We start from the raw sequence: 25,185 nt of genomic DNA on the forward strand, positions 1-25,185 counted from the left end.
GAGAATACCACGGACAGCCAGGAAAACAAACACATCGGTTATAGAATGCCTCAATCCAGAGTTCTCACTCAAGGCACACATGACCAGGCTCAAATTATCCTACGTCAGACACATTATACAAAGACCCAGCTCTCTGAGGAAGTCTATAATGAACATCAACATTCACATCTCCAAATCAGCACACCTCTAACGTTCACCACAAGCATTCCTTATACTTTTTTCCCTATAGATTAAACAACCAGGGGACATCCTACATCCTTGTAGTATTTCTTGTTCAAAGTTGAAGCATTAATTAAGCATTCCATTTGTTCTCATGCAAGCCTTATTTCCACCGTATATGGCTCTCATAGCATTCAGCAACCCACCTTCAGTTCCATATACAAGCAAAATATTCCAGTAGTCACCCATATTCCCTTTACAGGTAGTCCTCGTTTAGCAACCACAATTGGGACTGGCCTTATCATTATTTCTCCCTTCCTTGTGATAGGATATGGCTGGATCATGCCCTAAGCCCATCTAGTCCATCCTTTGCAACACCCAGTGGCCAACTGGGTGCCTTTGGGAAGCTTATATGCTTGGACTGGAGGGTGGTGGCCCTCGTGACTTCCCAGCAGCCAGTATTTCACTCCTGTTACCTTTGATTTAGAAGGTGAAGATGCTTGTGCAGCTCCTCAACCACTTATGATAACAATATAACAAGTTGAATCATTTCCAGTTGCTGAAGTTACCGATAGCAGAGTACTTGAAGAAATGGAAGGAGCTTCCATCTCAGTAGGCTTCACTGAGCCACTGACTTTCTCCCATGCCAATAATGTGATTAATTACAGGTAGTCCTCCTTTAGCAACCACAATTGGGACCAGCAACTCAGTTGTTAAGTGAAGCAATTGCTAAGTGAAACCACAACTGTGCTTATGATCTTACTCCAGCTTTCCTCTGCTTCACAGACCTGAGAAGGTCGTAAATGTGAGGACTGGTCGCAAAGTTCCTTTCTCATCAATGTCTTAACTGCGAATGGGCATTGTCTGAGGCAGTCACTAAACAAGGATTACCTGTATTCGCTAAACAAGGACTACCTGTATTATATGCTTTCTCGAAAGCAACATGCAATAATTTTTACCCCTCTCCATACCTTTCTCAATCACCTGCTGAAGAGTAAAAATCCAACCTGTAGACCCTGAGCCTGGCATAAAGCTGAACTGCATTTCCAAAATTTTGCTGATCAATGTCTTAACTGCGAATGGGCATTGTCTGAGGCAGTCACTAAACAAGGATTACCTGTATTCGCTAAACAAGGACTACCTGTATTATATGCTTTCTCGAAAGCAACATGCAATAATTTTTACCCCTCTCCATACCTTTCTCAATCACCTGCTGAAGAGTAAAAATCCAACCTGTAGACCCTGAGCCTGGCATAAAGCTGAACTGCATTTCCAAAATTTTGCTGATTGTCACCTCTTCTATGCTTTCAATCAAAATTCTTCCAAGCACCTTTCCAGACACCCTTAACTATCTAATCCCTAAACTGTAGTTTTTGCATTCACTCTATTTTTCTCTTTGTACGGAGGAAAAATAATGGCATTCTTCCAATCTTTAGGAACAGGTGAATTTTTCACACACACATTAAACAAGTCACACAGCCCCTCCACAAGCAAACTACATTCATATTTTAAACATGTCTCCTGTTTTACCGCCTGCATCCTCAGTCTTATGATTTTCCAACATCCTCCCGGCATTTATCAAATATTCATCCATTTTCTTCTGGGATGCTAACGTTTACAGCATTTGTTTCAATTCTATTTTTTTGAACATATCATTATCATTCCCATAAAAATCTCTAAAATACACCTCCCATCATTCCCTTTTCAGTTTCATCCCAAATCATTCATCACTTTTATTTTGAATGCCACGCACTTCGCTAGAAGTTCCTTGTTTAGTCTTTCTCAAAGCATTTTTTAAAATTCTCATGAAAATCACTCTGCATTTCCTCTGGTTCTTTTAATTTTAACTGTCCCTTGTACTCTTCAACTATATTTTCTGCAGCTATTGTTTCTCTATATATACATAATACAGTTTCCTTCCTTCTTTCCCTCTCTCCCTCCCATCCATTGCCTCTTTCATTTCATTTCATCCTTACATGTCCCATGGTTATCACCAGATGGGCCTAGTGACATTGACCTCCATTGCCCATCATGGCTTTCATCAACTGAGGTTCTTATGCCATGCTTTCTAGTAAGATGCAGAAGATAAAGACAATGTTACTAACCTTTGGTATGGCACCGATCAGTTATGACCTGTTTGGGCCAGTATGCTCAAAGCACAACCAAAGCTCAGCTTAATTCCAAGCATTCTCACACTAACACTAACCCTAGACAAGCCAGGATATCTAATCTTGCAAGCCAACATACTGCTGCCTTTATCCTCCCAGCTTGGAGGCATGTGCAGCGTACTGACACACACTCAAGATGCCAGCTTTGCCCACAGCAGTACTAGTTGAGTAAGGTATGGAATTCCAGAGCTGTGATGCTCTCCCCTAAGAGCCATTCTCTCCTTAATGTTACATAAGTGGAACATATAAGGTAATATTATCTCATTGCAGATCCCAGTCCCATAATCAACTGGTAATCTGGAGTCAAGGAAAGCAGAGATATCCACAGCCAGCCATAATGATGCCAAAATGACCAAACTCGGCTTGAGACATCCCAAGGCAAGCTCTGCCATTTTATACTTGCATTACGATGTCACACACAAGTACTTAAGGATCAGAGTTTGCATCGCGATATTGCCATACACGTTGCATCAGCTGTTCTTCCTTGTCCTTCTGTGAATGCCCACAGGGGAAAGGAAGTTTGTAAGGCGATGACTTCAAACCACTAAACAGAAGATAATTTTCCAGCAGCCATTCTTTGCACCAACAGCAACCTGGATCAGCATCATGTCCAGACATATTCAAGAAGGACGATAATTCCATAGCAAAGCTGAGCGTCGCATCCAGAATGAAACAAAGAGAGAAAATAGAAAGACCTATCTTTTGATTGATGCCAAAGTTCGACACCAACTAGGAACAAGTTCCTCTAACACACAAAGATATGTCCAACAGGGCAAGAAAGCAGAATCTGTTTGGCAAATGATGAAAGGTGACAGCACATTCCATCAAGTTGCTAGCAATTTCACGGTAGCTGATTAATCATGTCTGATTGTATTACACTGCCGGCTAAAAAGGGGACAAAGTCATGGTTCTAACCCTCGATGGCACAGGCAGGAGAGACAATCAGTCAATAAAATGAAATCACAAAAGGGTGACAGAAGAGATCATTGGTGTTAGTAACAAACTGCACACGTATCAAATGCAAGTAGGAACCTCTCCGTGAAACTCCCACGTGTGACTCGCCGTAAGTTCTAATACCAGCGCTTCATACATCGATAGCCTAGAGGAAGAGGTTGCAAAATCGGAAGTGACAGCTTGATTGTGTTACCATAGAATGAGTTTTCCGTTACCTGTGCTTAGAGGCTAATTGGAGCAAAACAGGTTAGTCCACAATATTTTTTTTAAGTACGAAAACAAATACAAGATTGAGTCTGACTTGCTCAATTGGTCTCTTACTAAAGGAAAAGAGACATCAACAGGAAGGATTCATCTGAAGAATGCCAGAGGCAGCCTGGGAAAAGGGATAAGGAAGGTCTTCTGAATCAACGGAAGCTGTTCTGAAGGAGAGGATTCAGCCTATCGTTCTGAATTATCTGTGTTCTTTTTTCAAGTGAGTCAGGATACGAGAGACTCAATAGTTGCTACTTAAGAACTGCCCTGAAGCAGCTTTCAATTCAAAACATCTTGGGATCAAGGATGCAAGCCGCTGAGCCCCTGTGGGTTTGCTCCCTTGACTGCCAAAGTTTCCCATATCATGTTACTTCTCTGGTCACAATACGGGGAATCCATTCTCCACTCTTCCAGAGACACCAGCCTTGCATCCTGATTCTCATATGCACAGAACTCACTCCATATCTTTATCCTTACGGCTATTAACAATGAATTACGCTCAACATTTCATTCATTCACCTTCTATTCTTGAGGAATAAAGATGAGTGTGATATGTCTGTGTCCCATTATGCCCCTCTGGATGTCTGTAGGTCGACAGCCGCTAGCTACAATTTCTATCTATCCGTGGCTTAGAATTTTGATATTCTCACTTCCAAGGACAGAACAAGTTCCCTGTTACAGGCAGTTTCCTCCTACTTACGAAAAATATGTCTCTACTTCTGTTCCCTATACAAAAAGGTTACATACATGCTGTAGCAATGCTGAAAAGTGACTTATTTGCATTTGCAATTTGTAAATTAGATAATGAATAAATGTAGGGAGAGATTGGGACACCCTGGCAGAGGAACCCCTTTGTAAGTACAAGTCGTAGGTTCAACCCTGGGACACTTCTAGGAGAAGCTGAAAAATAACCTTCTATGCCAAGTTTGGTGCAAGAAAAGGGAAGGAAGCAGCAGATTTTGCTAGAGAGGGGATTAGAAAAAAGGAAAACATATTCGCAAGCCTGGATCTCCATTTGCAAACCATGATTACAATAAGGATATACAATCTCAGGTCCCCGAACTACATGTGGCCTTGAAGATGGCCTTCAGGTGCTGCTACTAAATCTGAATTTTTATGACAGTAGGAGGGGAATGTGATTAAATACAAGGAAAACAATCATAATGATTACTTTTAATTAACGGAAATTAAATTACATCAATTTTTCATCCTGGCTTTCCTTCTTTTTGTGAGTATGTCCTGTTTCCCATTCAAAGGTCATGCCACTTCTCCAACAGTGCGTCCCTAATTTCCAAGGTGTCAACAAAGGGTAGTGCTACATCATTGTAATGTACATATCTTGGAGAAATGACCCTGGTATTTCAAATGTCTGCTGGAAGGTCACCTGGTTGCCTGAGATCCAGCAGGAAATCAAACTTCTTTCTAAGCAAAGCAATAGAACCATGTTCCTCTTAGGGCTACTCAGGCAAAAAGCAGAATGAACCACGCTCACAACAGAGAACAGCTTTTGTCAACCCTAACCCACTTGCTCCCAATATATGTTTCTTCTTCTCTAAGTAGGAGATCAAAGGGAAGAAACAGCTTACCTATAAAATATGCCAGCAGCACCACCAGTGTGACGGAGATGAGAATAGCACTAAAAGCCGCACATTTCCAGGTACAATACTTGTATGGCTTCTTCAGGCTAAAAGCGGGTCTAGAAAATGTGCTTCTGGGAAGGGGCCGAGGGGGTGGTGAGTACACCGTACTAGATGTCAAGGGATAGCCCGGCGATGTTGTACAATAGAGTGGGGACGTTCCTCCAGGTTTGAACAGGAAGTGCCTGTGGAATGAGAAAGAGAAAGGAAAAGGCGTCAAAGGAGGTTCGTGCCTACGCTCGAGATTGGGGGAGAAGTTAGGCTTGGAAGCCTTGGTTCAAACACAACAAAGCCCAAATTAGCACCATGCACCGATAAGGAAGAGGAACGAAGGAGGAAAAAGAAGAAAGAAAGAGAGAAATGAAATACAACCATTAAAAAGAAGAATGGCAACAAGACTAAACCCTACCGAGGTACTGAAGATGTAATTGTCAGACTGTTCGAACTTACTGTCCAATTTTCTTTCTTTTTTTTTTTATGTTGAATGGAATAAAGAGGGGGAGGATTAGATTTTGTTAAGGAATTTTGCTTCTCTTGATCTGTCAGTGTCCATGGGGGCTGATCTTGACTTATTTCCTGTAGATGGAAACTCTCTCTGTAAAAGGAGCCATCACAGCAGCAAACCTCACGTGTGGAGAAGTTGGATGTCGTCTTACTTCAAAAAAACCTGTGCCAGCGTCTACAAGGCTGCGGGGCACAACCTCATTATCTAGGGAATGTCTGAGGATTTCTAGCTTTCCTGAAAAGTCTGAAGAAGGTGCATTTGCAAAGGAGAAATAGGACAGGGGTCTCTCCATGAGAGTTGCTTCTGCTGATGTCTCCTTCCTGCAAATGCGACATAAATAGCTATATTTCTTTCCACACCAGGCTGGCAGACTTAAGAGGCCATTTGCAACGAAGAAGCCTTGCCAATCAGCACCCAAGGGACTAACGAATGCTGCTGTGCAAATTCTCTCCTGCAAGGACTATGCGGATTCCCTTTGGCAATGCCACCGTGAGCGTCTTCGAGTCAGAAATCAGAGCTAAACCCACGACTGGGTTTATGACCAGTGTGACAAGTCTTTGCTTAACTAATCAGCTGTAACAGGAGTCAGAAATTTACTAACCTCTGATTTAGCCATGACAGGGGCCTTTAGAAAGGCAAGGTGGTAGGCCATTTAGCAGTGAAAATGACTGGGTGGAATCATATTTTTCATTCAAGGCAGGAAAATGAATTGGTTAAAAGATCATGGCCAGGGCTGTTTGAGGGATCGCCTCTTCCTGACTGCAGCTACCTGTCCCAACAAGTATGGAAGGAGAGGCATACTCCAGGTCCCATCTGTTAGGGAATGGCATCTGGCGAGTCCCAGGAAGAGAGCCTTTTCTGTCATGGTACCTACCCTTTGGGACATCAACCCCAGAGATCAGATTGGCCCTGACCCTTTCGTTAGGCCTTAAAGATGTGCTTTGGCCACTGGGCTTGGGGATCTGGACATGTGGAAGACCCCATGCAATGGCTCTGTTGATTGTTGCTGGCTGCTGATTGCATTCTATGGTTTTTCTATGCCTTTTTCTATATGATTTTTCTGCTGCTTTTTCTTTTTACATTGTTTTTCACTGTGATAAGCCACCCAGCATCATGTGTTTGAGATTAAATTGAAATAATATATGAATTGAATTAATAGCAAATAAGGGTTACTTCAGGATTCCTCACATACTCCCAATGACTGACTTATTCACTTCAATGGACAGAAACAACGGAGGGGGGAAAAACCCCACTGATATAGGGTGTAACAAGAAGGAAGTAGATGGGGAGTGTTCAAATGAATCTCTGAACCTTAAAAAGATCCTGATGATGACCATTATTTGTTGTTGTTATTATTATCCTCATCATCATCATTCCATTCTTGCTTAGCTTCATCTAGGCTGCTACCTTGGGGCCAGAAAACTACTACTACTACTGATTATTGTTAGTCTATTATTATTATTATTATTATTATTATTATTATTATTGCTCCATTCTTGCTTAGCTTTATCAAGACTGCTTCCTTGGGGCCAGAAAACTAATAATTAGCCTGGCTTGACTGTAGCACTGATCAGTTATCATTATTTTTCAGAATATAGCATAGTTTCTCTAAGAGAGAGGCACAAAGTCTTGAAATTGTCATGTTATTTGAAATACAGTAAGTTCTTCCAGGTCCAGTCAAAGTAATAGCCTTTCCCTCTTTAAGGGAACAGAAGAACAGAAGAAGCACTGTGGAAGAGAATGATCACAATGGTCAAAAGACAAGGAGATGGCTTTTCCTTTCAAAGTTCAGGCGACCCACTTGGAAAACATCAGATTAGGATATTTAAATCAGCACAGATTCAAAGTAAACATAATGGCACATCTTCAAAACCTATTAAACAGCTCAAGTTGCCTCTGTGTTAGTGAAATGGTATCAGGACGAAGCCAATGAGATGCCATGAATTAGCATATTAACGAGGCTGCCATTAATATGTACAGGACAATTTGTGTTCCACACCCTGAAGTACCTCATTGTTTTCACTGCAACTTTCACGGGAGAGGAAAACGGGGGAAAGGGTTGATTATATGAGACAGAAAGTTAGGGGAGAGGGAATCACATATGAGCTTGTTTGACATGCAAGGGTCAGAGAATGACCGTACAATTAAAAAAAGAAAGATCACGTTAAGCATCAACATACCCATCATTGTAAGCACCGTCATGTCGGGAGGAGGTGAGAATGTCCATCTCAATGAGGTTGTCCTGCAATGTCTCTAGGAATGTCTGCTTTGCTATGTTTCTATGTACATATGGAAATACGAATGAAGCCAAGTGAGACATGCATCTATGAAGTGTGACCTCATAAACCCACAATGGTTATAGTGTGGCTGTGCATGGAATTAGAATGACGGGTCATTGATCCATATGTATAGCATGTTGCAACATATACATATACAGCATTTGAGAAGCACCACTTCCATCTTTTCAGCAATCTATTCTTCGTATGCATGCACAGAATCAAATATATGCACCACAGTATGAGTATTATAATGAAGAGCTTAACACTTGGTCAGCAATGACATTCATATCCTCATGTCGATAATGCTATACTAATTTTGTGAAGGAAAGAAAATCTTCTTTTTGCTAGAGTGCTCCAGAGATGGATGACTTTTATATTGAGGACTACATTACCACTGGGGTTAACTGGTTGGGAAACGTATGATGAGTGGGGCTGAAGCAAGAAGATTGGTGTCTCTTACTGACATCTTCTGCATTTTCTCCCAAGCTCTTACTGAAGCTTGATCTGTTTTCTTGCACCATGCAGGGATAATAGATATTAGGTCAAAGTCTACATAAAATAGACTTGGGGACTCAGGTTGCTCATCCTTGGGCTACCCCAAGGAATACTAATGATCACACAAAGGTACTTGGCAACACTCAGCAGTGTTAGTCTGGGTTTTCAGACATTCACAGAATTAGTTTGAGATTATCAACAGTCATAAGAAAGTACCAACACTGATCAGATTCCAGGCCTTCAATACAAGTGATGTATCTGTATCGAGAAATACAACTTCATCTGTGGGCATGTATTTATTAAAAAAAAAAAGGTGATTTTGTATTTGCCTTCTGATTTAGTATCTTTGCTGCCAACCTAGCTGTCCAGAAGCTTTAAACTTGAATCGATCTGATCTACTGGACATCTTAATTTCACTCAGCATGCCTAGTAATGTCTCTGGATGCTCAAAGAGTTTCATTCTCTTTGTCTACATCTTATGTCCAAGTTCCAACCTGAGTTGTTAACAACCAAGACAGTCTTCCAACATGCTTACCTTCTATCGCTGGAAATCATCATTCAAGAAAAAATTAAGAGTTGCGATTTGCACTCTAAATTTATGCAGCCCAGGAGACAACACAAACAATTAATGTTATTCGGAGCCAAAGGCATGTAATGTAGGCAGACACACCAAGCTTTGGCTTTGTTAGAAATCCAAGCAAGGTGATCCATGGGGAGGTGGGTGGGGGTGGCTTGTATCAAAATGGTGTGTCTAACTAGGTCAGTTGAAATCCTGACTGTTTTACGTCTGTGTGATGCATATTGAAAAGAGGCTTTGATTGTCCTGTTGGGTCTGCCATTTTGACGCTGCTGACCCACCCACAAGCAGCACCCATGGACATTCCTGAATCCAAGGACCAAAGCAGAAATGGAAGTTACTTAAAAACAAGTCAATGGTGTTCATCCTGACAAAATCAGAAACTCTCAACTCACCCTTCTTTTATTTAAAAACAAGGGACCATGTCAGCAAAGTTGTCATATTGGATATGCAGATATGGATGAATTACTGTAGCGGTGGTTCCTTCTTCCTTATCAATAATCAAGGATGAAAGCTGGACAGTAAACTGAACTGTCACTTGAATTCTCAAATTCAAAGAGGAAACAAAATCTTTGGGACAATTTGATCATTCTAAACTTACAAGTCATGGCATTAAGTGACAACGTTTATGGAGAGTTCTGTTAGGAACCAAAGTGTGTTCAGACATCAGCCTGTATCTCAGAAATCTTTGATTCATGTCCCACCATCAAATCTGAAAATACAGTGCTCTTGAATTGCCTTCCTTCAACCTGTGTCTTCTAAATATGCCAGGCATCAATTCAAACTGACCACAGCAAATATGGCTGTATTTACTGAGAATTATAGGGGGTGAAATTCAACAACCTGGGAAACATCAGGTTGGAAAAGGCTTAATCAAGCGTCCTCAGTTTCCATCCATCCTTGCAAAGGCCATGAATATGGTTTTGTTTAACTCCTTATTATACTAAGACTTTGTTGGCAAGGGGAATTTCTGAGAGTTGAACACTGCTGCTTCGTTCCAAAGAATGCATAGTTCATATTTATAGCTTTGAAGTCAAGCCCTTCAACAGGCATTTCGGGGCATAAAATCCAAGCCTAGATGTTTGCCTTCACACTCCCTAAGAATGCAGGCAAAGTTGCATGCCAAAATGGAAATAATAAAGAAGAATTTTTGATGAATAAACTGCCAGATGGCATAGCACGGAAGATACAAATGTGAATTTATCAGTAGTTAAAAACCCATGTCATTTTTTTTTGGTTTGTTTTTACAATGGAGCTGTGCATTTTAGCAGGAACTTGCCAATATAAAAATGAGAGATGATTCTAAGTGATGTAACCTTGACGCAACCGTCAATAACAAAACAAATACAAGGAAATGGGGCTGGAGAACAAAAGAGGTGGTGAAAAAAATGAGAAAAGCAGAAAGCGAAAGAGAGAAGTGATCTTCAAAATAGCATGGTACATTAAGTTCTTATTCTTGACAATACTAATCTTTGGGGGGGGGGACAATAATTCTTGTATTTCTGACATTCATAAAAAGTTTTCCAAAGGGAAAAACAAGGGGTCTGGGATGAAAATCACGGTCTCAATTAGTTCTCTTTTTTCTTCCATGTTGGTTGACATCAGGCAAGCAATGTCATAATTATGAGTTACGACTGAGAGGACGGGGAAGAGGTTGCATGGCTGCTAATATTAACGGCACCTTTTCCAGCTGACTTGCATCTAGTTTACTTTGAAAGAAACAAACTAGAATTTATTTCTTAATAATTACTTTAAAATAGCCTCTAACTTTTTTTGTTTGCAAAAGGTTCGTTTCCCAACTACCAAAAAACGTCTTCTGATAAAAACACAAGATTGATGAAATGTTCAGACTGCATTCCCAGCCACGGGGTCTCAAAAATCCAGACACGCCCTCAAAATACTGCCTGATTGCTAAACTCAAGCAAAATCTTACAAGGGAAAACTAACATCGTGTGAGATTTCAATGCAGTTGCCCATATTTTCACACAAGCTTTTGGATTTGTTTGGGAAGGGCACAGAAACGTCTCTTTGGGGCAGTAGATGCTATGTTGTTGATGCTTTACTGAAGAGTACCTGCACCCATGAAGGTTTTGCCTCAAAATCTTTTACCCTTTACACTAATTTCAAGCTTTCAAATGTAATGATCAGAATCAATTGCAAGTGAATGGGATGGGGAGGGGAGTCTGTTGTCTGTTGTCCTGGACTTGGCACAGCCTGATCATGCTAAGCTTTTGAGATGCAAGGGTTTATATACTTTTCCCAGAGAGTTTCTTGAGAGGTGTGTATGTGTGTAGTAGCAGGTTCTTGCAGAGTTAGGGGGCCGTCATGCTAAGCTCACGGTCACAGCTTGTAATAAGGGAAGCTCCTAGGGCCTTAATATAATTATTTATTTCCAAATATCCCTATTAATGACAGACAGAGAATTTTCTAAGGCTCACTGCATGTAGTGAATAAAACTGCCATCTCTTATTTTCCTTATTTTCTGATTTTTCCACTATTACATTTGCCGGTTCCTTTCCTTCATCAGTATGCAAATATTAAAAAGAAAGCATGAAAATGTGTACGGGTTTTTGTTTCCCATATTTCTAAGAAAATAAGACAGGAGTAAGATCCCTTCGGAATCATTTGTGTGCCTATTTTCCTCAAAGACATCCCTCTGAGCAGTGAATTCCCCTAACAGTTTTGTGCAAAGAACACATTCTACACATTTGACGTATCCTTTTCCCCAACGTACACAATTTTTGGATGCAGCCTGCACCGCAAAATAGAGTGGGGAGGGGAGGTCTGAAATGAAAAATGGGCATCAATTGCTTAGAAAGTACCGATGGGATAAATTCACATGAAAATGAGAACTACGCAACTTTCTCAAGGGTTCCTAGTCAAAGTGCCTTTTATCAGTGTTTGTTAGAATGTCAACAATGACCCTTTTGGGGGAAAAAAGGGCCTACTTTAGTCCTAGCGCCATGTATATTTGGTACTGGGTTACATGTGGTTTCCTTTGAATATGATCTGGAAACTCCGGTTAATGCCAAATGCAACCACAATGAAGTCTTTGCTGGAGCCCAACAGGCAAGTCCCATTCTATATATACCAGCTTCTGTGGTTGCCAGAAAATTGTTATACTCAGCTCAAAGTACCTCATTTTGAGGCTAGACTTGAAATACGGGAGCAAAATGTAATACACAGAAAGTTGAGCTATTTTGCCTCAGAATATGGATATCTAAATTAGTTCGGCCATTGTCCAGATTTCAGTCAGAGATCTTCCCCCAATTTTGCTGACTTGGCCTCCCTTTAAAATGGAGATGCTGACAGCAGAACAGGATTCATCCCGAACGCAGTCTTTATGCTTTACCACCGAGCTGAAGTTGCTGTCCTAAACATAAAATGCAGAGAACGTGATCAAAATTTGGTGAATGGAAGATTTTTTGCTCCTTCCTCTGACAAGCAGAAGTGGAATTAATTATGCAATATTGGCAAGGTGTGTTAGACATTTCTAAATAAGCAAAACAGCTTTAAAAAGACCTTTCTCTCATTTTGGGCTATTCTTTAACTGCTTTGAAAGTGGCCAAAATACCCACCCATTCAACCAACATTATCTTTACTCTAAGCTGGGTTCATTTGCTCTCTGTGACATCAGCATGAAACCCAATCTGATTCAGCAACTGGGCTGTGACATCAGATCAGCGGTACTCTCTCTCTCTCTGTGTCTGTGTGTTTGTGTGTGTGGAAATTTTCAATATGGTAGGAGTGACAACTCATTCCAAGACCTGCCCCTTTAATTTGTGCATGTGTTGTTGATATATGTACAAAAGGAGCAGGGACTGAATTGTGATATTATGCCCACCATTTTTTACATCTGCAGATGCTGTAAGAGGTTTATCACTCCTACCCATTAAAGAAACACAATTGGGCCAAAAACTAAAACTGAACACTGTTCAACATCTCCACGGCTGCCCCTCTTCTTTTCCTAGAGGTTCAACTTGTTTCAACATTACTGGAATTTAGGAAAGCAATCAAAACCTGGTTATTTCAGCAGAACTTTCTGAAGGGGAGATGAATTCAGAGATTCTTCCTGGATATGAATGTATGACTATATGAGTTTTATGGATCCTCAGATAGGATATTTTGCTATCATTGTGCTAAAATTGTAGATGTAATGTTGGATGTTTACCTGGTTCTATTAATTAGTTATTCTAATCCTGTTTATGCACAGTAGGGAGGCATCTATGGCTAGAGAAAGAGAGAAGGGAAGAAGGAACCCTTTCTTATATATGAGACCCGGTGATGTGTTCAAGAAGAAGTTGACATGTCTTTGCTGTGAACTCACACAGTTACTAAAAGTAACTTTCACGGCCAACAACAGTAAGTCTTTCTCCTCCCATTAGATCATCTTGTGTGGTCATGTTCCCAGTCTTGAATAGCAAGAGCAGGTATACATGGGAACAGATGGAAGCCAGCAATTAAAAAAAAATGGTGGGAGGGTATCCAACTCATGTCTAGATCAAGGTAAATCTTGAGTCTCTAAGCAGGGACATCCTGTACTGGGGGGGAGGGGGGAATGCAATGTTAGGCTTCAGGATGGAGGATTATGTGTGAATTTGTTTTCTCTCCAACAGAGGTAGTCTGCCCCAGATAGATAAACTACTCGTGCATCAAAAAGCAGTTCTGCCCACCTTGATGATATCAGAACATGGAGGATTGTATCCTGTGGGGTACCTAAAGTTCTGTCCTGGGTCAAGGGCTCTTCAACATAAATGACTAAATGACTAAAATGTATATTACAATGTATACTGCAGGTTACATAAAACTGGGGAGGAGGGGATCCTAAATGATCTTGACCACATTGAACATTGGGCCCTACCCAACAAAATGCTTAACTAAACAGTTAAGAAATGTAGGGTACTTACACTTAGGTAAAAAGCCCAGATGCACTGATACAGGATATGTGTCCTACTAGACCACAGATTAAGGATGAGATAGCAGAGTGGTGCACCTGCCAAAAGAGCCAATGCAATCTTGGGCTACACCAACAGAAATATAGTATTGAGATAATGGAAAGTGATAGATCCACCCTATGCTGACCGTTCAGACTGCATCTGGAGTCCAGTCCTGCACACTGCAATACAAGAAATCAATTGAGGAGAGGATCTTCTTCTGCATTGTAGTGAGATGGATGGTGACAAATTTGAAATATAAATAAATAAATAAATAAATAAATAAAAAAGTAAATTGATCTCAAACTATACAGGGTATTTCAAGGGAGTGGCCCACACTCTATTTATTTATTCAATCCAATTGGAGGCCACCCAACTACTTGACAACTCTGGATAGCTTACAAATAATAAAATAAAATATAAAATAAAAAAATGACAATACATATTCTATCTATCTATCTATCTATCTATCTATCTATCTATCTATCTATCTATCTATCTATCTATCTGGAAGAACAAACACCCAACCTTAAACCAAACAAAACTAAGCTAATCTAAGGGAGGGCTCCACAACCACCCTATCCCAAAGTCTGGGAGAATTACCAGGCTTTTAACAGTTTCCAAAATGTCATAAGGGTGGAAGCTAGACAAATTTTTACACTTCTGTGAAAGAAGTCAACACCTTATTTTATAGTCAAGTGTTTAAAGTTGGATTCATAATTACAGCTATTGTTTTCAATGGGTTTTCAACTTTTATTGTTTGAGGGTCTTTGGTAATGACTGTTAGCTGCCTTATCCAAGAGGTGAAAAGATTGTGTATAAACTGAAATAATATATAAATAAGCAACACACATCAGTGCAGACTGTGTCATTCTTGGACGACTTGTTAGAGTCAGCTGTATGATAGAACTGTCCAAGGTCCTGTAATGTCAGTCTGATGATGCTACCACACATAACTGTTGCATTCTGTAATACCTTAATGATGGTCCTGCCTGGGCCTGGACTTGAAACAGGGTTTCAGAAGATCAGAAGGCCACCACATATATTAGTCTTGTAGCAGAAAGATGACAACAGACATTTATGAAACTGCCTTCTATTGAGTCAATCTTTGAACTACCTACTACTGAGCTACGTAGCAGCAGTAGTAGTAACAGCAGGTTTTATTGGTTTAACTATCAGCCATAACGTAATTAAATATATATCTTTAACAACAGGTGAAGCCAAAAACTACAGCTGAGTAGAGGAACAGAAAAAGCAAATAAACATCAGAGGAGGAAGTAGGTTTGCAGTAGGAAGAAAAGCTAGTGTGATTTATTGGAAGCAACTTCTTAACTGTCATAAGAGGCAGCACGTTGCCCCCAATTATGTACAAGCTCTGATTGTAGCATCAAGCATTTAGCTTACAAACTTACTTTAACCCATGATGATTCATCAGGAAACATTAAAGATGGGCAAATGAAAGCGCACCTAACTGGAATTTATTAAATCCAAGATAATCTAGCAAGGTGAAAGAGGTTGAGGAGATGGTTGAGGTTTCAATGTAAAAGGGTCCTAGGCAAACAACTTATCTTCTTTGAGTATTCTATAAATACTGGGAGATGGCTGTGCATCCTCAGCGAGAAAACACCAGCTCCTGGGTTGATCCATGGAGAAGACCTAATGGCAGTTGATAACTAATGCTTTTCTCCAACGGAGACACTGGAGGACCACCCCAGTCCAAATGAGCAGCACTGGGCTAGACAGACCCTTGTGGAACTCCTTAATGGTCTTCTGTGGAAGGCAGGGCAGAGGTACTTAAATCACCATCCCTATTTTCCAAAGCGGGCCCAGGACGTTGCCTAGATGGCCCACCTTATGGACTCTGCATAAGCTTGCCATGTTTTTTGAAAACATTCCGCTGGACTATAAAAGTGATGGAGTTCCTGGGCAGCAATAAAAACTATAACATGCAATTACCCAAAGACAGGATAAGGGAAGAGAGATGTGGCAAAGAAACTCCAGGGAGGGTAGGGTTAGGAAAAGACTAATGGAAAATTGTACTAATTGACTGATGCGGTGCTCTGCCGAGTGCTCGGCTTGCTGGAGCGATATTTTAAGAAGAGCAAAATGCAGCCCACGACATCTCCCCCATTACGTCTTAACAAGATCACGCTTTCCTGTGCAGTAGACTACAATTACACTCTCTATGATCAGCACTGCTCCGAAGCTAAATCTTTTCAATATATTGACTGATTTCAGTTTCTTAAATAGGATATTGATTTATTCTGCTTTGGGGGAAGAAACTCTACAGAACAGCATCTGTGCCTGTAAGCCCCTTTTGAATTTATGCTTCCCGTTCTAAATGGGGAAAATAGCCTTACAAGCTCCTGTTAACATCAATGATATTTTTAAGCTGCGGGAGATAACTGTGAGGTAATGTCCCTTTTTTCTTCGTCCAGCAAGAAATCGGTTGGAAAGAAGCGACTAAAATGCAACTTGGTCCCCAGTGAAACGAAAGGAAAGCCACAGCTTAAGAGCAGAGGACACTGAAGAAGAACTCCTCAGACCACGTTCAAAGACTAAGCAGCTGAAAGATTGGAACTTGTGTACAGCATTAACCCATGAGCTGGTTGGCTTGGTTTTGACACTGCACGAGTTGGCTGTGGTTTGTAAACCATAGGTTAACACATTATGTGAACCCAATGAATTATAATGCATTCCACAAAGCACGGTGGAGGACGATTTGGTTTGGAACAATCTATGATATGAACTGTATCTGTTTATCCAGTCAGGGTCCATTTTTGGCAGCTGTAATGATCACAATAATTGCCATGGCTTTTATCGGGACAGCTTAGATTGGGGATGACTAAGAATTCTCTTAGCATCCTTCAATGAATGAACATGACTAGCACTAAAGCAGGGATCAGACTGCAGTTTTCCATCCATGTTCATGCGTCTTCAGATGTTGGAAAACAACGAAGAACATTTAGATATCTAAATTGTCTAAAATAGGCATCCTGATGCACAGATCGTTTACATACTATAGGATAAAATGCAGAGAGCAATGCTTCTTGGGGGAAAATAGAGGCAAAGAAATGGATAGGGGAGCCTGACGTTTGCTGGATTGTGACTGAATGATTAAGCAGTGGTCATTTACTACACTGACCACTCTGTCAAGTTTGAATTTGGTTGGCACTGGAATGCAGAGCTATGAGTAATTGGAGCTACTTGACCAGATGAGATAGCTTAGGAGATCTGTTGGGGACAACCTGTGTCTGTAATATTCCATGCCCTGGTACCTTCTCTTCTGTTCTTGGGGAAGCATCACGAAGGGACCAAATTCAGAGGCAGATAGACATCAAGTACCAGTTACCAAGAGTGATTTCTTCCATTTCTTGCTGTACGTTTCCCAAAGCAAATGTTTGGCACTATGAAACCTACCATGATGGATAAGAAGGACCTTTGATTTGATCTAGCACAGCGTTGTCCAAACTTGGCCACTTTAAGATGAGTGGACTTCAACTCCCAGAATTCCCCAGCCAGCCATGCTGGCTGGGGAATTCTGGGAGTTGAAGTCCACTCATCTTAAAGTGGCCAAGTTTGGACAACACTGATCTAGCAGAACCCTTCTTGGGTTGTTATCATGCATGTGTGCACACTTCATGAGCACTGCTGGATCAGGGTGCTCTAGAACGGGATGTTCACTTCAAGACTGCATGTTGGCAACACAACTGTGAAGTTCCTTCTTCCCAAGTCAGATGACCAATGAAGTGGGAAGAAATGGAAGAGTTAATCTGAGGCTAGCCTGAGGCAACTAAGATCACACCTTGGGAACTATGCCCCCACCCTATGGGCAGCAGGAAATGCTCCACAGTGGTCCATGACATTTCTCATCCCAGATAAGTTAATATTGTTAGCCACCCAGAGTCATGCATTTGAGATGGGTGGCCATATAAATCTACTAAATTAATAAATGAAAACTCTGCACAAAGGCAATTCCTAATAGTTGCAGTCAAATGTGCAATTTCGGATTAATTCTGTTTGCAAAGATTTATCAGTTTTACAATTCCATTCCTTGATCCCCAATCCAAACCCCAAAGAGCTAATTTAAAGAGTCTAATTCAGAATGTTAGAGTTTGCACAATTTTATACAGTAAGCTAAAATGGACTTGGGTGGTTTGGCGTTCTTCAGGTTATGAGAATCCAACCCATAGAATGTGGTTTAAGTTGGGCCCAGAATATTATGCCATAATGAGCTTTATTTATTTGGGAATAATATGCTGTGTGAACACAGCAATTGTACTTCATTAATCTAAATTAAGAGTTGAGAATGTTGGGTGAACCTAGATATAGAGTATTTGTGTTGGACTTCTTAGAGCCTGACAAAGTGCATACCAGTTTATAAACTATTTCAAGGGCTGGAATACCTGCACATTTCACCTGTATCAGGGAAGTGAGTAGCAATCTCCCCACTGTTTCAAGAGATAGTGAGTGATACGATCAGAGTATCCCCACCCGAATGAATTTACTAATTAATAGGAAGCTAAAGTACACCTAGCTAATTTCCAAAATCCTGTACTCTAATCTCTTTTCTCCTTTCACTAAATCTGGTCCATAAGACTCTAAGCATCTAATCTTCCTGGCTATGAGCAGCTATTAAGAATTTGACCTTATTAGGAAACATTCAGAAATTCAACCAGGGAGAGTTCAGAGGATTGAGACCAGGGCGTGCAAAGTGGATTATGGATAAAGGAGTTGTACAGAGCATAGGGCGCTACCTCTATCATTTACTATGCTGATGGTAAAGTCAATCCATATTCCTCTTATGTTTGGAGGAAACCAAGTGCCCAAGATGTACTTCCAAACATTTTATTACATTCATGAAGGTATATTTGCACAAATATAACATTTTATCCAAAGGGGAGGGGGGGGGAAGCAAAACAGGCTTTACCTTGTCTCAAGGGGGATATTACTGTTAAGTAACCAGTTGTCCTGAGCATGTGTAGATTCGTGGGGCCCGGTCTGCTGTTCTCCAGAGAGCGAGTGGTCTGTAGGCGCAGGGCTAGGGTTGCTCCGTGGGGTGAAGTTCCCTCGATTTAGGGAGTTGATGGAAGCCGCATGATGCTGATTAGGCGTGTGGGCATGCGAAAGTGGAGGTGGGGGGGTCCGGAGTCTTGAGGGGTTTGAAAGATTTGGATGATCTGCGGGAGAAAGAAAAACAAACCGTGTTCAGAGAGCAGGTTCAAAACGGCAAATTCCTTTGATTCGTGTCATCATACGTGACCCTTCATTACGGCTGGACTGGATGCAAAAGCACTGATGATTTTAGTAGATAAAATTAAAGTTATGTATGTTGGGCTCGAACCCTGGTGACCTCACAGACAGGTCAAGGAAGCTTTCTTCACAGACATAAATAAGTGGCTTGCCGCTACCTCCTTCTGAGATATTCTTCATTCCCAGTCTCTCATCTTTTCCCAGTCTAGTCTTCAGCCCTCCCCCATCCACATATGAACCAGGTCTGATTTTGCTTATCCTTTTTAAATCAGCGAAGATTAGTAGATCTGCCACCTGCTATAGGCTTAACATCTCCCATGAGCCAAGCCCCACCTGGTAACTTCAGACACATGTCCATGTCAGTTTCTTTTTCACAATACTAGAAGCAGTTTTTCATTGCCTTCTGAGATTTTGCTTTTTAGATTTCCCAGCTTAACTTACAGCTTGGAGATTTCCTAGAGGTCTCCTGTACTAACTCCATCTGGCATAGTTTAGCTTGTTGAGATCAGTAAAGGTCAGCAATGTGATGGCATCTGATGTGATGATTTTAGCTAGTAGAATGTGTCATGCTGAAATGATCTATTACTAGGAATATGCTAATATGGGATCAGAAAGCAGGGTTGTCTATCTTCGGATTGATCAGCTGACTCAAATGGCCAAATTCTATGCGTCAACCAAATCTATCAGACAATGATTTCTCAACTCACTAGTGAGATAAGCTACCATGTAACTTCTTTAACTTTTAGCAATGGAAGATCCAATGTAGTTAGTAAGGATAGAATTGAGATAAGTTAAATAGCAGAGAGATTTTACTTACAACAATTGAACACTTTTCCTTAAGGAGCTTGTGGGTTCTCCATCTCTGGTGGTTTAGAAGAAACTCAACATCTACCTCTCAAGGATGATTTCACTGGTTTTCCTATATGCTGTAGAGCAGTGTTTCTCAACCTTGGCAATTTTAACATATGTGGACTTCAACTCCCAGAATTCTCCAGCCAGCGTGGCTGGCTGGGGAATTCTGGGAGTTGAAGTCCACACATCTTCAACTTGCCAAGATTGAGAAACACTGCTGTAGAGGATTGGACTACATGATCCTTGTGGCTCCTCCTAACTCTATAATTCTAGGATTATAACATGTTGATAACTTGTAACAGAAGCACCGAGAGAACCACTGTGTTGTAGTGGTTAAGCTGATGGACGTAGAACAGGGAGACCCAGGTTCTAAACCTCCCTTAGGCATGGAAGCCAGGTGGGTGACACTGGGTCAGCCATTCCCTCTCAGCCCAAATCAGAGTCAGGCTTTGCAACAAGCTGGCTGAAGGATAACCCCCCTCATTGCAACGTGCCCTTTTTCCTTCTATGTCCTGTCTTTTCCTGTTTTTTCCCCCCAGTTTGTAAGCCTATAGGCAAGAGCCACCTTGCTTAAGAAAGAACTCCCAAAAATGCTTTTTTTATTTTCATTTTTTGCAGACTCCTCTGCTCAGTGGCTCATATCTCTTGCCATGTCCAAGCTGCTATGTAAATTTCAGTCCTCGCAGTGCATGGTTGTAGGCAATGAACTCAGGAGGAAAAAGTATCATTTGGAATCTTTATTTATATATCCTCTTCGTTTCTTCACTAAATGCAAAATAGCAGGTCTGCCCAACGTTTGCCAGTGGGACTATTTACTACTGTAGGGGTTTAAAATGCAAATTCCTTGCCTCATAGTCATTGACTCTTCCACCCCCAACCCTTCCCATCTAGAACTCAACAGCCTTTTCACGATATTCATATCCAGTTATGTCAGGTTTTAGCATTGCAAATATAAGACAGCTTGACTTGGATTGAAACGGATTTCTCACTCTCGTTTTCTCTTTTCAAATTCTTAAAAAGAAGCCCTTAATGAAATATGCTTATGAAATCTGAGTACAATAAAGTCGTGCAATAAAGTGAGCAACAATAATTTGGATACACTATATTGGTGTTTCTTAAAGTGTGGCCTGAGGACCCTCAGAGGTCCCCCAAGACCCTCTTGGGGGTCCGCCAAATCAAAAGTATTTGCCAGACATTGAAGATATTTGAAAATATATGAAACAATGTTACTCTTCTCATAATTATTTTTTATTTGCTAAAAAAAAGGTTTTTTTCATGATTTTTAAAAATTTATGTTACTATCTAATAGGTTTAATATTGTTATTTTTACATGATTCAATAAATAAATATTCTACAAATGTGTCAATTTTAATTTTTAATACAGTAAAGTTTGATAAATGTAACCTATAGAAACAAAAGGTCTTTCGGGATCCTCCGTATTTTATAAATGGGAGCAAAAAATTTAAGAAACATGGCACTAGAACATGCAAGAAATGTTCAAGGGGATGAAACGCTGTTTCTGTTTATTCTGAGTAATCTTTTAAGGTCTTCTTGGGGAATGAACAGAAGAGTTGGAAACCAGGTGACTAACTGAGAGAAGATTGTACTCATGAAATGTAAGTGGAAATGTTTCCTTAAGGTTTTTCAGGCATTTTAGGCCCCAGAATCTTGAACCCTTGTCCAAAAAAGGGTTTTTGGACTATATATACGTATATTTTTGCCTTGACCCCATCAAGTTCTCGTGGATGGAAAACAGACTGGAAAATCCTGCCTTAACTAATCTTGCTAGCAGCCCCTCCGTCTTCCAGAGGCTGGACAATACTCCGGTTTTCGTGGTCTATCCTCCCTAAGCAAGTGATGTGCTCTGCGGCCAACTGATACTTCATCAGTTTTAAAATGCAAATCATTTTATCATGCTGATTAAGAGACATAATCTCTTAATCCGTGCAGGGAGGAGAGGAAGGAGCAACAACGCATGCGTCGTGATGCAAATGACATGCCTTACATGTATGCGCCTTATATCACACTACAAGTTCCTTGTTGCATTCTTTGCATGACAACAACATGAGGCACACGTTGCCAGTGCAGCTTGTTACAAACCTGGCTGTGTGTGCTCATATGCTCACGCCCATATGTCTGTCTGTCTGTCTCTTTCTCACTCACACACACACGAAAACACCCAAAGCTTGATTCTGTGTTCTGCTACCACCATCTTTTCTGCAGATATCACTTCCTCCTTGGCTGCAACGAAGCAACTCATTTAGTTGCGTCAAGTCGGCCGTGTGCGAGTTACTGAACATGGACTTCAATTTCGGGGAGGGGGGAGAAATTTATTGCCATGTCTCCTTTCTGAAACTGCCCTTTTTAAAGAAACACTGAAAACCAGCTTAGTTACCAACTTATGTCTCAACACGGGAAGGTTATTTTTATGTCCGTGATTGGCCTCCTGTGCCTCATTTTTACTACAACCAAGAATTACAAGAAAAGTTCACACAAACTTTAGAGGGTTTTCTTGGACACCTGCGTATTTTTGACAGGAAGATCTATCATAAGGCAGATACAGGAAAAATCACTGTAGTGCCACAGCAGGAACCAAACCAGCTCACCCTACCTGTTTAGCAACCTCAATTCTTCCATAATTCCTCTCAAGACACATTCTGGAAATTCAAAGCCAGGAAAATAAGAAAGTAATAGAAAAGAGTTGGTAAGTTGAGCCATAGCAGGCAACTTCTAGGACCCTCAGGAGGAGGAGGAAGAGAAGGAACAATTTAGCCCTATTTTGTTGTTGTTCAGTCATTAAGTCGTGTCCGACTCTTCGTGACCCCATGAACCACATCACGCCAGGCCTTCCTGTCCTTCACTGCCTCCCTGAGTTTGCTCAGTTTCATGCTCATTGCTTCAGTGATGCTATCTAATCATCTCATCCTCTGCCGTCCTCTTCTTTTGCCTTCCATCTTTCCCAGCATCAGGGTCTTTTCCAAACAGTCCTCTCTTCGCATTAGGTGACCAAAGTATCTGAGCTTGAGCTTCAGTATCAATCCTTCCAATGAGAAGTCAGGGTTGATTTCCTTTAAGATTGACTGGTTTGACCTCCTAGCAGTCTAGGGGACTCTTAAGAGTCTTCTCCAGCACCACAGTTCAAAGGCATCAATTCTTCGGCGCTCAGCCTTCTTTATGGTCCAGCTCTCACAGCCATACATTGCTACTAGAAAAACCATAGCTTTGACTATGCGGATCTTTGTCGGCAAGATGATGTCTCTGCTTTTTAATATGCTATCTAGGTTTGCCATAGCTTTCCTCCCAAGGAGCAAGCGTCTTTTAATTTCATGGCTGCAGTCTCCATCTGCGGTGATCTTGGAGGCCAAATAAATGAAGTCTTGCTGGCTGGGGAATTCTGGGAGTTGAAGTCCACCCATCTTAAAATTGCCAAGGTTGAGGAACCCTGCTCTACAGGACAAGCCTCTTCCAGACAAACAGAGCCCTTGAATCATATTATGTGTGCATATGTGTATCTTTCTATGGGTCTGTAACATGCAACAGTATATGTAAGAAGGGTGAAAAAAAGGCAAAATGCCAGCCATGGCCCTGGGATTCAAGCCACATTCCTGTTGTACGTGTGCGGATATCACAAGCACATACCAAGGGGGAGGCTCCAATCACGACTCCGTAGACACCATCATGATGGTTTTGACAACCCCGTGAACAGCCTTGTTATCCCACATTGCAAAGCTCTATATCTGGGATCCTGGCCTACTGGGAGTAATTGGAGAATGTTGGTATGAGGAAGGACCTGCCTGGACCTTGACACAGTTATACTACAGGCAGCACCTACAAGTGGTTGTTTGCCAGCCCTTGGCCAATACCTCGGTTAAGTGGTGCAACAGGAGGGCTTTGGAAATTGCATCTTTAATCCATGGGATGCAAATACCAACTGCGAGAAACAATAGGAGGAGTGGACTGTATCTTCACCTCCTGTTGGTAACTACTCCAGAGGCATCAGGTTGGCCATGGGAGAAACCAAGTGCCGGACTAAGATATATTTCGGCTTGATCCACCCAATGCTTCTGTTCTACTTCTAAACCATCTGCACCCACTGACACAGCGAAGAAATCAAATCCCCCCTACTTTGATTCAATTTTAGTGTAGTGGTTAAGGTTACGAGTCAGGAGATCCAGGGTCTTCCCTCAATCACAGAAACTCACTCTGAGCCAGTTGCTCTCTTCTAGTTGCAAGCTACTTCACAGGATTTTCGTTGCCGTGGGCAAAAACCAGAGGTGGAAGGAGTGTATATATTGCCTTGAGCTCCTGAATGAAAGGCAGAATGTACGTCTAACAAATAAATAAAAATAAATCTGCGGCTGTTTGTAAACATCATGTGTGGAGTCCAAATGAACTGTGAAATGTTACAAAGAGGTGCAACTGCATTCCCAATTACTTATGTGTATTCAAAACAGTTTGAGTAAGTGTGATGGTATGCGAGAATGACCTTGGGAGACAGGAGGAAGAGCCACAGACTAGACAACAGTCAGATAAGAGGCAGCTGAGCCCACAAAAGGAATGGGGGTGTGGCAAACATCTCAGAAGGGACTGTCCCTAGTTTCTTGGGCTGTAAAGACAAAGGGGAAGAGATGTACTTTCAGACTTGCAAGAGTCTGTTACTGTAACCTTACAATAAAGTTAGAGCTAATACTTCTGGGTATGCTTCTTGCCTGGACTACCTTGCAAGGCTGACAGTAAGACTCTGTAACCAATATTGAGAGGCACATTTTTTCCTGCTCAAATGTTTCATTTGACAGAAGGCATCCTAGACATGATGCAAAACAAAAGAAACGTGTGATTGTCTGAAGCAGCCTGCCACAATCTCGCTTGCGCTCACAGGGGTTCAAGTTATCTTGGCAAGCATACATTCCTAAGTCACACTGGCCACAATTGCAGGAATAATGAAGTAGCCGCAAGAGAAAAAGCAACCTTTTGCCTTCCGCTGATTTCCTCCTTGCAAACCGAATCCTGAAAAATCATTTCCCTCCCAGCAAGAAGGCTTAATCCAAATGCTAGTGTCCAACTGGGAAAGAGTTTTTAAAAGCTGGAGAATCTGCAGAAGAGAATATGAAACAGGG

The 25,185-nt window shown here is 41.3% G+C and overlaps 2 protein-coding genes across 2 annotated transcripts in view; both read right to left on the reverse strand.

The window, feature by feature from the left end:
• Window positions 1–19,124, reverse strand: part of TENM4 (teneurin transmembrane protein 4) — a 200,853-nt gene extending 181,729 nt beyond the window's left edge. Inside the window, exons 1-3 of the mRNA XM_088140888.1 lie at window positions 18,894–19,124; window positions 7,859–7,957; window positions 5,123–5,358 (exon numbers count right to left, since the gene is read on the reverse strand). Coding sequence (XP_087997014.1) covers window positions 5,123–5,358; window positions 7,859–7,905 — 283 coding nt within the window. The 5' untranslated portion in view covers window positions 7,906–7,957; window positions 18,894–19,124. The remainder of the gene's footprint in view (window positions 1–5,122; window positions 5,359–7,858; window positions 7,958–18,893) is intronic.
• Window positions 18,890–25,185, reverse strand: part of LOC103066574 (teneurin-4-like) — a 408,080-nt gene continuing 401,784 nt past the window's right edge. The window contains exon 6 of the mRNA XM_088140889.1: window positions 18,890–19,143. Within this exon, the coding sequence (XP_087997015.1) occupies window positions 18,890–19,143 (254 nt within the window). The remainder of the gene's footprint in view (window positions 19,144–25,185) is intronic.

The sequence above is a fragment of the Python bivittatus genome, unplaced genomic scaffold (assembly GCF_059951505.1).
Source record: "Python bivittatus isolate LINGU-HERP-01145 unplaced genomic scaffold, Pbiv_v1 ctg000340_np1212, whole genome shotgun sequence".
NCBI classification, from domain to species: Eukaryota; Metazoa; Chordata; class Lepidosauria; order Squamata; family Pythonidae; genus Python; species Python bivittatus.